The 12,762-nt window shown below is 47.4% G+C and overlaps 1 protein-coding gene across 8 annotated transcripts in view; it reads right to left on the bottom strand.

Annotated features, from left to right (window-relative positions):
* The window catches only part of LOC139420867 (peripheral-type benzodiazepine receptor-associated protein 1-like), a 165,225-nt gene that overhangs the window by 22,914 nt on the left and 129,549 nt on the right, over positions 1–12,762 (bottom strand). For 6 of the 8 annotated variants that reach the window (XM_071171232.1, XM_071171234.1, XM_071171235.1 and 3 more), the window contains exons 15-25: positions 9,933–10,039; positions 9,582–9,691; positions 8,177–9,094; positions 7,823–7,974; positions 6,652–7,329; positions 5,221–5,562; positions 3,569–3,724; positions 2,415–3,278; positions 1,990–2,092; positions 574–716; positions 170–338 (exon numbers count right to left, since the gene is read on the bottom strand). In XM_071171232.1, the coding sequence (XP_071027333.1) occupies positions 170–338; positions 574–716; positions 1,990–2,092; positions 2,415–3,278; positions 3,569–3,724; positions 5,221–5,562; positions 6,652–7,329; positions 7,823–7,974; positions 8,177–9,094; positions 9,582–9,691; positions 9,933–10,039 (3,742 nt within the window). The remainder of the gene's footprint in view (positions 1–169; positions 339–573; positions 717–1,989; positions 2,093–2,414; positions 3,279–3,568; positions 3,725–5,220; positions 5,563–6,651; positions 7,330–7,822; positions 7,975–8,176; positions 9,095–9,581; positions 9,692–9,932; positions 10,040–12,762) is intronic. The other 2 variants (XM_071171238.1, XM_071171237.1) reach the window with 1 other exon arrangement.

The following is a 12,762-nucleotide window of genomic DNA, read 5'->3' as shown; positions in this document are numbered from 1 at the left end:
CTTGATTGATTGTTTGATTACATGGGCAGTGGGTAACTTGGATCAGAGAAGGGCCCTGTTAAATTGGACACTTGTGGGATGAACCCTGCTGGGATTGGCTGTTGATATGATTGACAGATGTAAAACCCTTTGATGATTGACTGGTGCTGTTACTGACAGTTGTGCCTACCTATCTTCTCCATGTTTGCGTGGGTAGACAGGAAGCCCTGCTGCAGGAGTGTTTCTCTGGTCTCCTCATCCTCCACCTGAATCTCAGACACCATGTTACACGGTACGTAACCATGACGACCATTCAATTCACCGTGGTAGAACCCGTCTGAGTCTTTATCTCCGTAGATCTGTACAGGATAATGGAGGATGGGGAAGGTGAAGAGAGAAAACAAGATGGCTGCCGTTAGGTTGCGCTATTACTGTCTTAACTTATTAATAGAAGAAGCTTAACATGGATAAACGTTTTGCCTTGAACAGCCTATAATTAATGATAGATTAGATGAGAGAGTGTGTAAAACATGGTGCTAGGGATATCACTATTCCAGCAGGCAATACTATCATTTTAACCAGTTGGGGCCATACCTTGATGATCTGACCCTCTCTGAAGGGCAGTTCCTCCTCAGCGGCATCAGGGTTCGGGGACATGTTAACCGGGTCGTAGGGGAACAGCGCTACAAAGATACGCACCTCGTTGTCTCCTATAGGCCGCACAGGCTCCATGCTCTCTTCATGCAAACACACAAACAGATCCGACATTATTTGGAGCAACAGCTAGCCTAAGCATTGCGATGCATACACCTGGATTTGCCTGGTCACACACACCCACACACATCCCCCACGCCCACACTCCCACAGTTCTCGAAATCCACACGGAAGAGCCCACTCCCACTCTGTTAAAATGTGTGTTTTGTTTCGGGCCCCCAACAGGCTTGGGCCAGTTCTGACTGCATATGTGTGTATATGGATGTGGGTACATAGACCTGCCAGTCACTGCGCCCCCTTATGATGAATTCAGACGTTTTTGTGGCCCCCACCCCCATTAGAGTTGCCCATCACTGGTCTATGTGATGTAGGGATCAAGATGACTGATTACCTAGACCTATATGCAGGCCTATAGGGCAGTGTAGGGAATGTGAACTGCTGTAGATAACTAGGACTTAAGCTGCACCAATGAGACAAGGTTCGATCTCATTAGGAGGGATCAGCCCATCTGTATGTAGCAACAGTCAGACTATAGGCAAGCAGAGCAGAGCTGACAGGAAGAAATAGACCACATTCATATCCTCTGTCTGTATAGATATTTGGAGATACTGTATGTGAGAACAACATCTTCGCTGATCCCTCCCTCCCTCTCTAGTGTCGTGGGGGCGTACGCGCAGAGTGCATGTGTGTGTGTCCTATGTATGTATCTGCACGTTCCTTGTTCTTCCACCTGCCGCTGATAATAGCAGAACTATCTGTGAGCTTTTCCATGAGAACACAGCTGTGAGATTGAAAGAGGGAGAGAAAGAGAGAGCGAGAGAAAGAGAGTGAAAGAGGCAGAACGAGAGACAGGAGGGATGGAAAAAGTGAGAGCGAGAGAGAGAGAGAGAGAGAAAGATGCAGAGAGAGAGACTCCAGCTTGGTTGGTTTTACTGTGGGCTAATCTAGGGTACTATTTTCATGGTTGTCTCTTCCTCTCATCCATCTCATGACGAGCCATTTTGAAGTTAAGCCGGTTCTAAGCTTACAGGCCATCTCTCGCTCTCCCCAATCACCCTATCCCCCCCCCACACACACACACAAACTCGTAATCTAACATCCTGGTGTCTTTCTCAGAGAGAGAGAGACAGAGACAGGCAGACCAACAGAGGCAGACGGCAGACAGAGAGAGAGGAAGAGATCAATAGATCGCAGAACAAGAGAGACAGAGATAAAGAGAGAGAGAGCGCTCGAGAGGGGGGGTGGGTGGGGGGGGTGGGGGGGGGTGAGAAGAAGGATGAGGAATGAGATTCTGACCATTGAGCTCCTGCCTGGCCTCTGCCCTGGTCAGCTTAGGAGAGAGCTCAGCCTGTCCGCTCCACCCAGCACTAGCCTCCATCGACGGGTCTCTGCCAGGCTCCTGGTCAACATAAACACACACACACAGACAGTCAGTCAGAGAGAAAGACAGCAGCACATAAGACAATAACTTGCATTCAGGTTGTACAGTAAGGGACTGCAGGGTTAGAGACATGAGTAGTATGCAATAAGGATCAGGTGTTTTTTCAGGCCTTGTGCAGGTTGAATGAGTCTGGAGAAGCAACGGTGTCGTCAGACAGACAGACAGACGCTAGGATCTCAGATAAAGGGGACATGCGAAGCATGACAAGCCAACTACACAGACGCTGGTAGAGAAGAGGGAATTTAAATACAGCCACGGAGTACAACGAGTGAGAACACACCCATTCTGCTGCAGCAGCTGCAATGGCCTGGAGGGCAGGTTTTCCCCGGCGCAGGGCCAGCGTGAGGGGGTCAGGCGGTGACCCCTCCACCCACCACTCAGAACTCATCTGCTCCACCACCACCTCCCCACGTTCCCCGCGGTCATAGGTCAATGGATCCTCCTCGTCAGTCCCATACTCAATGTCGATCTCTGCTACCGAGCCCACAGGGGACTTGACCGTCCGTACGGTCTTGCTGACTAGGTAGGAGCATGGTGCGTGGCCGGTGGCCTGGGACGTTAACGCAGCGACCGCCATCTGACTCCGTATCAAGGCTTCTCTTCTGAGCCTGTCCCCTAGCCCGCCTACCAGGGCAACCGTCCCCACTCCGTTCCTTCCCCCACTGCTGTGGACCTTCTGGGGGGCCTGACGCACCCACATCTCCTTACTGGGCCCGAGGACCAGCTCCCCCTCCTCAGGGTAGCTGATGCTGTCTACTGTGTCTGCGTAGTGGACCCTGTGCTGGGGCCGAGCCCTGACAACAGCACCACCACTGTGTCTGGGTAAAGGCTCTTTGGCTTCAGCTCTCGGGCTGTGGTGGTGGTGGTGAGGCTGGTCTCGGGTTCTGTGGTAGTGGGGGTCATCGGGGTGGAGGTGTGTGCGGCTGGGCCTGGCTTGGGACTGTCTTCGGTGGCGACGGTGATTATAGTCCTCATCCACGCTGTTGTCCTCTTCATCAGTGACCTCTGGGATGCTGAACAGGTGCTTGTTGAGGTGATGATGACCGTGATGGTAGTGGTAGGCCTGAGCGTGGGCCTGTGGAGGAAGCTTCAGGATACTCTCCAGAATCTCCTCGTCACTGTCCGGCACCTCCCACTGGTCTGGCTACAGGGGTCATGGGTCAAGGGTCACAGAGGAGAGGGTGTCACAGGTTGAAGGTAAGAGGTTGGATGTAGGAGATGGAGATAGGAGTTCAGGAAGGAGGCGGATGTGAGCAGGTTGGGCAGGGCATGGTGGCATAAGGTAGGGGTGAAGTGTGACATACAAAAAAAAAAGAATCAAAACAGTGAGTGAATTCAAGAATGAAAGAGGGAAAGTAAAGCAAACGTAACAAAAACAGAGGCTGTTCTCCTCAGCAAGATCAGTAAAATCAAGTGTTTGTAGTGAATGTTTACCCTGTCGGCTCCTGTGGTGTATCCCCGGGCCAGGGCGGGTCCAGGGGGGTCTGAGTACATATCCTCCTCCTCTTCCTCCAGGATATCAGACAGGTCCGAGCCCCTACTGTTCTCTGTTGCACCGTACGGAGGCTCCACCAGGCCAACCGCATAACCCTGACACACAGAGCACAACCACACAGTACAACAGGGCAGGCTTAGAGCATGTGGAATAACCAATCATGTCAATACAAATGAAACGTAAATTGACAAGGTAAATCCTACAAATGCTCATTTTCATAGTAGGAAATGTTACTATGAACGTTGGTATGTCTTGGTATAATGCCACTATCGTCAATGCTCTCTAGTCCAGGTGTTCCATTTTGATATCTGAAAGTTTGCACGACCCCAACCATTTAAAAGAAATGATGTAATTAACATCCAATGTTTACTTTTTTATTTGTGGCTATGACAGTCAATTGCAAATGAGTCTAACATAATCTCTCTTATCTCACCACCACTAATGAGATGGGTGTGCTTGATGCATGTCCAGTCAGAGTTTCTCAAAGTCAGGGGGCGTGGTCGACGGTACGCACCTCGTCTCTGCTGTCACATCCAACCTGGATACATTTTCTATATGCAGACGAGTGCACTGAATCCAGCTTCACACAGATATGAGCTGATGAAGGGTACCATGAGTTTTAATGCTCAGAGGGAGACGGAAGTGGATTCCCTTTGAGTCAGGAATCAAAACTCCTCCGTAGTGACCTGTAAATGCATTGTCTGCAGCATTCGGTCCCATGACAGCTCGATCAGCTGTTTGACTTCACTTACCGGCATGTCAACTGAACCAGGATCACAGTCAAACTGATTGGAAAGCAGGTCCCAAAGTGCTATTCCAAGCATTGGAGGTGAGCAGTCATCACTCATGTGGGACACTTACTGATGATGTTTTCTGTTAGAAACATGCACAGCCGAGGGAATGGTTCGCTTTTGAAAAACTCTTTCCAATAAGAATTCTTTCCTATCTGACAAAGGTATTAATGTGAGTTTCTGTGCCTCGACATTCTCACACTTTATTTTCCGGTAATATCAAAGTCTCTGCAATATTGTGTGGTTTCATAACGTAGCAGGCCTATCCATTCACAATGGAACGATACAAGCGCAATTGTCAAGTGCGGCCTTTTCCCATGAGCTAAGGGTGCTCTCTGGTTGAATTTTATCTTTTACATTTGAATAATTTTCATTTAGATTTTTAAGGGTAACCACTTTACAATGACTTTGAGATACAAAGATGATATTATAATATATATATATATATTTTTTAAACTATATGGGGTCACGACCCCTAGTCTAAAGCACCATGTTGATAAATACGAGGTAATAATCCCACAGCCATTCCTAGACCTAGATGAGTTACTGGTTCATCTAGACAAGGGGTGAGGCTGGATGAGAGAGAGTTGAGAAAGGCTGGGTGAGAAAGAGTTTCTTTCGGCAATGAACATCATCAGAGGATTAAAGCACAGAGTACTAGCCAATGTGAGGGGAACATTGTAACAATAAAGAACACAGAGATGCCGTGCGTATTGCATCTGCCCAGAAAACTGGCAATGATATTTAATGTATCACATTCCAAAAAAGCACAGTCAGTACTAAATAACTAACTAACCAACCTGTGGCTGCCTGCTGAAGCCTGGGTCCTTCTCCTGCCTGAGGAACTCCTCCATGGACACCAGGCGTGTGGTCGACCTCTCCATGGAGTAGTCTGGTTCTGACTCCAGGGGAGAGGGGGCTTTGGGGGGCTGGAGAGAGTGTCTGTCCTGGGGTGGGGTGGGGCAGGGCTCAGGGGTTGAAAGGTTTGCACGGGAGTAGTCCTCCATGGGGAGAAAGTCTGTGATGGACATGACGGGACGGGGAGCTCCAGGGATTTCTGTGACTGCTCTGCTCTGCTCCATGGCTGCTGCTGGGACTAGGACTGGGACTGGACTCTGGCTGGGGGGCAAGGCTGCATTGACCTGGAGAACAGACAGGCGTACATACAACATACACTTAGTTAAAATAGTTATAATAACGTAAACTAGATAACATACATCTAGTACTATATATTTTAGAGCAGTTGCAAGGCTCCAGACTGAGACCATTTAGTCGCATTTTGCGATTCTTAGGCTGTGTGAGTAAAATGTTTGATTGGCCGGATCGGTGCGAACTGCAAATTCAAGCTGGTCACTCAAAACATATTTTGGGGCAGCTAAAAGCATGATTTGATAAAACAGTAGTCTAAAGTGCATTATTTTCCTGATCCCTGCATGAAAGTGTCTGTTTCTCCTTTCGCACTGAGTAGGCTAGTGGGAGAGCAAAATTATTGCAACATAAAAAAAATGCATTTGCGCCAAAATAAACGTTTTGAAAGCAGCTGTGCCTGTTGGTGAGAGGAGGGTCTCAGCTTTCTGCAGGTATTACTCTCAACATTGACGGTGTGCGGAGACTGCAAAGGCTATAGACATGAATGGGTATGCTGCAAAGTTTTTAGGACGTTACATTTACTGTTACATTCATCAATTACACGGCTAACTAGCAACATATTATATTTAGCGATCTACCTAATGCATTTTGAGTTTCCACTTCCCCAGATGGTGAATTAGGCCCAAATTAATTACCTTATGTGATATTTAATTTATACACACAAAATTTTGCTAAGCAAATTAATCTCTATTGGACAGAATAAATGTGCAATTCTGGAGCCCTATATTGACAGTAAAATATAGCAACAATAGAGTAATTGTCAACCCAAAATTCATGACAATCACTAGTTTAGGTTACACATAAAAATATATTGATCATGCAACCCTGCTTGAACACGTTTCATGAATCATACCATCTCAGTAGCACTGCGAATTACTTTATAAGATGATTGCAATTTTTTTACTATTGTGTGATGCCGCAACAAAGTTTGGTGCGACCGAATAATGGCCTTGTGCCACAAACTGAAAATGTTAGTGTCACCAGTGTCACCACAGGAAAAAAGTAAGTCTGGAGCCATGAGGTGAGTTCTAGAGTTCTAGATGAGAGTTTTAGAGGAGGTGTTGTTGCATTACTGCAAGTACCGTTGTGTTGATGTGAGAGGCTGGTGGTAGCATGGCCTGATAGGCTGGTTGTATTGGTGGTGACATCATAGCCTCATAGGCTGATGGTACTGATGGCAACTTGGCCTGATAGTTTGGTGCTACTGGAGGTGACATGGTGGCCTCATGCACTGCCAAGGCATCCCGAGGGGGAACAGGAGACTTTGCTAAGGGGTTGGCCCAGGCCTCTGCGTACGAGGCAGGGAGTGGGGAGGAGGCCTCTGTGTGGAGGGTGTGGACTGGGGGAGAGTTGGCAGAGGGCAGCCCCCCGTTAGGGACCATGGCGTGTGCGTCTAGCGGCGGTGAGGCCGTGGCGTAGGGTAGCGTGGAGACTTTGGCAGCTGAGTTCCCATAGGACGGGGATTGGGGCTGTACGGGTGGTGATGAAGACAAGAAGGGGGGTGACTGGTGGACAGGGGGTGACTGGTAGGGTGGTGACTGGTGAACGGGGGGTGACAAGGAGCAAGGGGCGGAGGTAGCCGAGGCCTGGTCCGTCATGATGGCGGCTAGCTTGGCGGGCACGTTGACTGGCACAGAGTCAGTGGACTCCCCGTGGCCGGACATGGTGCGCACGGTGAGCTGATGGGCCGTCATAAGGGACTGGATTTGAGACGGGCCCATTAGGGCACTGCCTGCCGTGGGGGATGACACCTCCAACACCTAGGGTATGGCAGAAGAGGAGATGGGTAGTGTCAGCAGCACAGACACATACTCTCTACACAAAATATATTCACAGCAAACAGTCCTACACATTATCCTCACAGCAAAACACTCCTACACATTATCCTCACAGCAAAACACTCCTCACACACACTATACTCACACAGAGACGTAAAACACTTCTGACTTAAAGGATATAAAAGTCAGCGGCATAGGACAAGCCATTATCACAGATACTGTTCACAGCCCAAGCTGAAGCACTGCAAATACCATGGCACATTTAAACACAAACCAGCGTCTTGAGGAAGAGAGCAACAGACTCAATGGGTCTTTAGAGCACAGAACCTCTCTGAAAACACTGGCTTGACAGACACACCGATTCAAACTCATTTACCTCTTAGCATAATTTCAACCCCATTACATCGAAAATCTTAAACACTCTCCTCTGTTTCCAGTGCATTCAGGTGCAGAAACACAACACTACAGTTATTGCCTTTTTCTTGTCAGCATAGATGGTGTATCCGGTGACGCGTACTCCGTTGGAGGTCCCAGCAGCATCGATGGTGACAGGCAGCCAGCTGATAAGGGCGATTCCCGGGGAGGGCCCCTGCTCCAGCTGCACATCCAGAGGAGCATCAGGGGGACCTGGGAGTGGAGGTAATAAATATTAGAAGACAAGCTAATCTTAGGTCTTAAACAGGGCCTAATTTCATTTGTCCTCTCTAATCAAGGCCTGTTTTAAAGACCTGGGAACACCAGGTGAGTGGAATATATTTTCATGTAAAAAATGTAATCGGCAGTTCTTCAGCCCTCTTCAGCTATCTCTCTACCCTGGTTACTCACTTACCTGCGGCCAGCACGGTAAAGGTAGTGGTGGCGGTCTTGTGTTCCCGCCTCTCCTGGGGAAGCTCCCAAGGGGTATGGTGTGGCCGAGCCTCCACCTTGACCGTGTAGTGCAGGCTGGGCGTAAGGTTACTGAGACACAGCGAGTAGCTGCCAGCCTTCACCAGCTCCATCTCCTCCTCGTTCAAGGACACAATGTGCACATAGTTACTGTTGCTGGGCAGCCACGACAGGCTGGCCGAGGTGGCGGTTACACGGTCGACTCTGAGCTGGGTGGGCGCCACACATACGTCTCTGCCCACCAGCATGGAGCAACGGAGCTGGTCTGAGCTGCCGCGCTCAGTCAGGCTCTGCACAGACACTCGATAGGCCTTGAGATTGACGTCTAGTCTCTCTAGGACAGCTTTAGTCTGAGAGCCGAAGGGCACGTTGAGCCTCAGCTCCTGGTCCACGTACACATTGTAGCTCCACACATTGCCCCAGCCCGCTGGCACCAGCGGCCCATCCCAGCCAATGATGATGCTCTTGGCCAGCTGCTTGATGAGGGTGAGCTTGCGCGGGTAAGGCACAGTGTCCACCCCCACCTCCAGGTCTAGGTCCAGGCCGTTGGTGAGGGGGGCTGGGGAGAGGAGGGGTCGGGGGGAGGGGTCCGAGGGGGCCGGGACTTGCTCCCCTGAGGGGAAAGAGACGGATAGGGGACCTGGGTTGGAGGCTGCAAACGTAGGGTCGGTCCTCTCAGAGGTACCTGGGCTCCCCAGGCGGAGGTGGTGCTGGTGGCTGGCACTGTGCAGGCTGCTGTCCAGCAAGGAGTTGTGGGATATGTCCGTGCCCTCTGGAACGTGGGCGCTCATCATGTCGTCATCTGAGACGCGCTCCACAAAGTTGGAGGGGACCAGCCCTCTCCGCCCGTCCATCAGCTCACCTGCAGGGGGACACAGAGAGACAGACTTGTGTTTGGTATGTCGACACTAAAAACCTTGACCGTGTTAAAATGTCAGTGTTAAAATGGGAACTTTCAGTGTAAAAAAAATCAAACTTTATAAAACTGTTATGAAATTAAAGTGGCAATGAGCAGTAGAAAAAATAACAAAGTGTCATCCCAGCCCCTGTTTTGGTAAAAAGCTAAGGGATGGATTTGGAGAAATGTAACCACTCAAATTCAAATTCAGATGCAAGGCCTGACCATCCATGATATCAAAATTATAGTTTGAACCATGTTTTGATGCTATATAGGGTTTGTTAACGTTGTTTACAAACATTGGCGTAAAACAACCTTATTTTTGGGGTTTTGATGGAGTACAACAGTTGAATTAAGCTCATGAGGCATTTATACGTTATTTTCTTTAAGAATTAATGTTTTGGATGTAGCAACTGCTGATTGCCCCTTTAAGGTTTTGGAGAAGGCTCACCTTCATAGAAGCCGTCGTCATCCATACCGCCATAAACATAGATGTACTCCCCAGCGGTGAGTGGCAGCTCCACCTCTGGGTTATCATTTGGACCATCATAGGGGTTATAGCTTGGGAAAAATAGTCACATTATCATGTATTATAAACATTACCCATCTAATCGCATTGTTACAGTTGAATGCTGAGATAAGACAAAAACGAATAACATTCTTAGTGAGAGAAAAAAAATATCATAACTGGTCTCCAATTAAATCTACTAAATTCCGAAGGCATACTACTAAATAGTATGCCTTCGGTATTTAGTGAAGGCATACTGCTGCTTTGGCCAAATCTGTGTCTGTCAGTCCTTACCTGTATCTGCCGATGAAGACCTGTAGCTTGGCGGCTCCTCTGAGAGCGGTGTAAGGTGCTGGGGACACATCAATGTCCAATTCCTCCACTTCACTGGCCGTGTCAACCTTAGAACATGACAGTCAACAAATGAGGCCACTGGAACCCTGTTATACTGGGTGGCTCAGTTGGTAAGAGCTTGGTGCGAGCAATGTCCATTCATAGCAATGTCCATTCCTAGCCAGGTTCAATTCCTACAGTTTCACATATTGATACAAAAAACATATACACTCACTGGAATGTAAGTGGCTTTGGATAAAAGTGCTTCCTTAGTGTTATATACAGTGGGGAGAACAAGTATTTGATACACTGTCGATTTTGCAGGTTTTCCTACTTACAAAGCATGTAGAGGTCTGTAATTTTTATCATAGGTACACTTCAACTGTGGGAGACGGAATCTAAAACAAAAATCCAGAAAATCACATTGTATGATTTCTAAGTAATTAATTTGCATGTTATTGCATGACATAAGTATAGACCTCTACATGCTTTGTAAGTAGGGAAACCTGCAAAATCGGCAGTGTATCAAATACTTGTTCTCCCCACTGTATATAATTTCTACTGGAACCTTGAGCTGCCGGCAGGTCAACATCTTCCCAACACCTGGCTGGACCAATGCCTCCTGAAGAGTAGAAGGCTAGGGCCACACGCAGGATATGTTTTTCTGCCATTGACTTACTCCCTCAGAGATTGTGCAATGAGATTTATGTATAATGTGGGCAATGGGCACAATTCACAGTGGATTGGGACACTGGCCACTAACAAGCTGCTTATACGGAATGTTCTCTTCTCTGAAAATGCTCCCTTTAATACCACACAGTATCAGCTTAATGATCTGACTGCCTATGTTTACCTCTGGCTAATACTGTAGGCAACTAGATTCAGCCATGGGACAGTTTTTGTCCAGAACATGACTATAATCGGGTAAAATGAAGCGGCGAGGGGTGTGCATCATTGTTAACAGCAGCCGGTGCGCAACCTCTAATGATAAGGAAGTCTCAAGTTTTTGCTCGCCGGAGTTAGAATACCTCATAATAAGCTGCAGACCATACTATTTACCAAGAGAGTTTTCATCTATATATTTCGTAGCTGTCTATTCACCAACACAAACCGATGCTGGCACTAAGACCGTACTCAACGAGCTGTAGAGGGCCATAAACAAACAAGAAAATGCACACCCAGAGGCGGCACTTCTCGTGGCCGGTGATTTTAATGCAGGGAAACTGAAATACGTTTTACCTTATTTGTAGCTGCATGTCAGCTGTGCATTAACCGTTACTCTCTCGCGGGAATTCCACTAACAGTCCTTTGTAGCCAAATGTAGCTGCTGCTCATTCCGTTTACTCGAAAATTGATAAATGGTTAAAAAAAGTAAGGCCGCATCCATAGATACACATACCAGCTCTACTGGTAGTACTGCTACTACCAGCAATACTACACCTGCACCTGTCGACGAAACAAGTTGTTCTGATTCCACGAGCACATTCAATGCTAGCATTAGTAATTCTACATTTGTTGTTAGCCCAGTTAACATGGACACTGACAGTTGTGAATCTGATGCAGACGAAGTGCTACTGCCCCCTTAACCGGGAAAGCACCGAACAACAGACAGGGACGTTGGACCATCGAAGAGGCGCAAATATGGTGAGAACTACATTGATTTGGGGTTCACATATGGGGAGTAGTGCCTTTCCTCAGCCACAGTGTGTTATATGTGCAAAAGTACTATCTCACAACTCAATGAAAACTTCACTCTTGTGCAGACATTTAGAAATAAAACATGCCAACTTAAACATAAGCCACAGTTTTTGAGAGAGAATTAAGACGACTGAGTAACAGATACCATTAATAACAAGCGTCTTATATGGAGAGCTACAGAGTTTCTAGGACAGGCAAGCCCCATACTATTGTGGAGTACTTAATTCTTCCTGCTGCCGTGGATATGGCTGGGACAATGCTGGGGGAAAAGGCCAAAAAAACTATACAGACAATGTCTTCATCAAACAACACTGGTTCACGACGCATCAGTGACATGGCAGGAGATGTTTTGAAACAATTACTGCTTCGCATACAAGCTAGTGAATTATATGTTACAGCTGAATGAGTCAACAGGCGGGCTTGGCACAGCTCCTGGTATATGTCCGTTACATTTATGGGGGGGTCAATTAAGGAAGACATCCTCTTCTGCAAACCACTGGAAACCAGGACAACACGAGAGGATATTTTTAAAGTACAGGACAGCTTTGTGACATCAAATGGACTTTGGTGGTCAAGATGTGTTGGTATCTGTACTGATGGAGCAAAAGCCATGACAGTGAGACATAGTGGAGTGGTAACGCGCGTGCAAGCAGTACACCGACGCCACTTGGATACACTGCAGGATCCGCCGAGAGGCTCTTGCTGCCAAGGGAATGCCTGACAGCTTGAAAGACGTTTTGGACACTACAGTGAAAATGGTTAACTTTGTTAAAGCAAGGCCCCTGAAATCTTGTGTATTTTCTGCACTATGTAACTCTTTTACAACATACAGAGGTGCGCTGGTTATCAAGGGGCAAAACACATTTTTTATATACATTGCTCAAAAAAATAAAGGGAACACTAAAATAACATATCCTAGATCTGAATGAATGAAATATTCTTATTAAATACTTTTTTCTTTACATAGTTGAATGTGCTGACAACAAAATCATACAAAAATTATCAATCGAAATCAAATTTATCAACCCATGGAGGTCTGGATTTGGAGTCACACTCAAAATTAAAGTGGAAAACCACACTACAGACTGATCCA

This window comes from Oncorhynchus clarkii, chromosome 12, assembly GCF_045791955.1.
Source record: "Oncorhynchus clarkii lewisi isolate Uvic-CL-2024 chromosome 12, UVic_Ocla_1.0, whole genome shotgun sequence".
Taxonomy (NCBI): Eukaryota; Metazoa; Chordata; class Actinopteri; order Salmoniformes; family Salmonidae; genus Oncorhynchus; species Oncorhynchus clarkii.
Note: the sequence above shows the minus strand (reverse complement) of the source record. Positions and strands in the feature narration are given on the sequence as shown.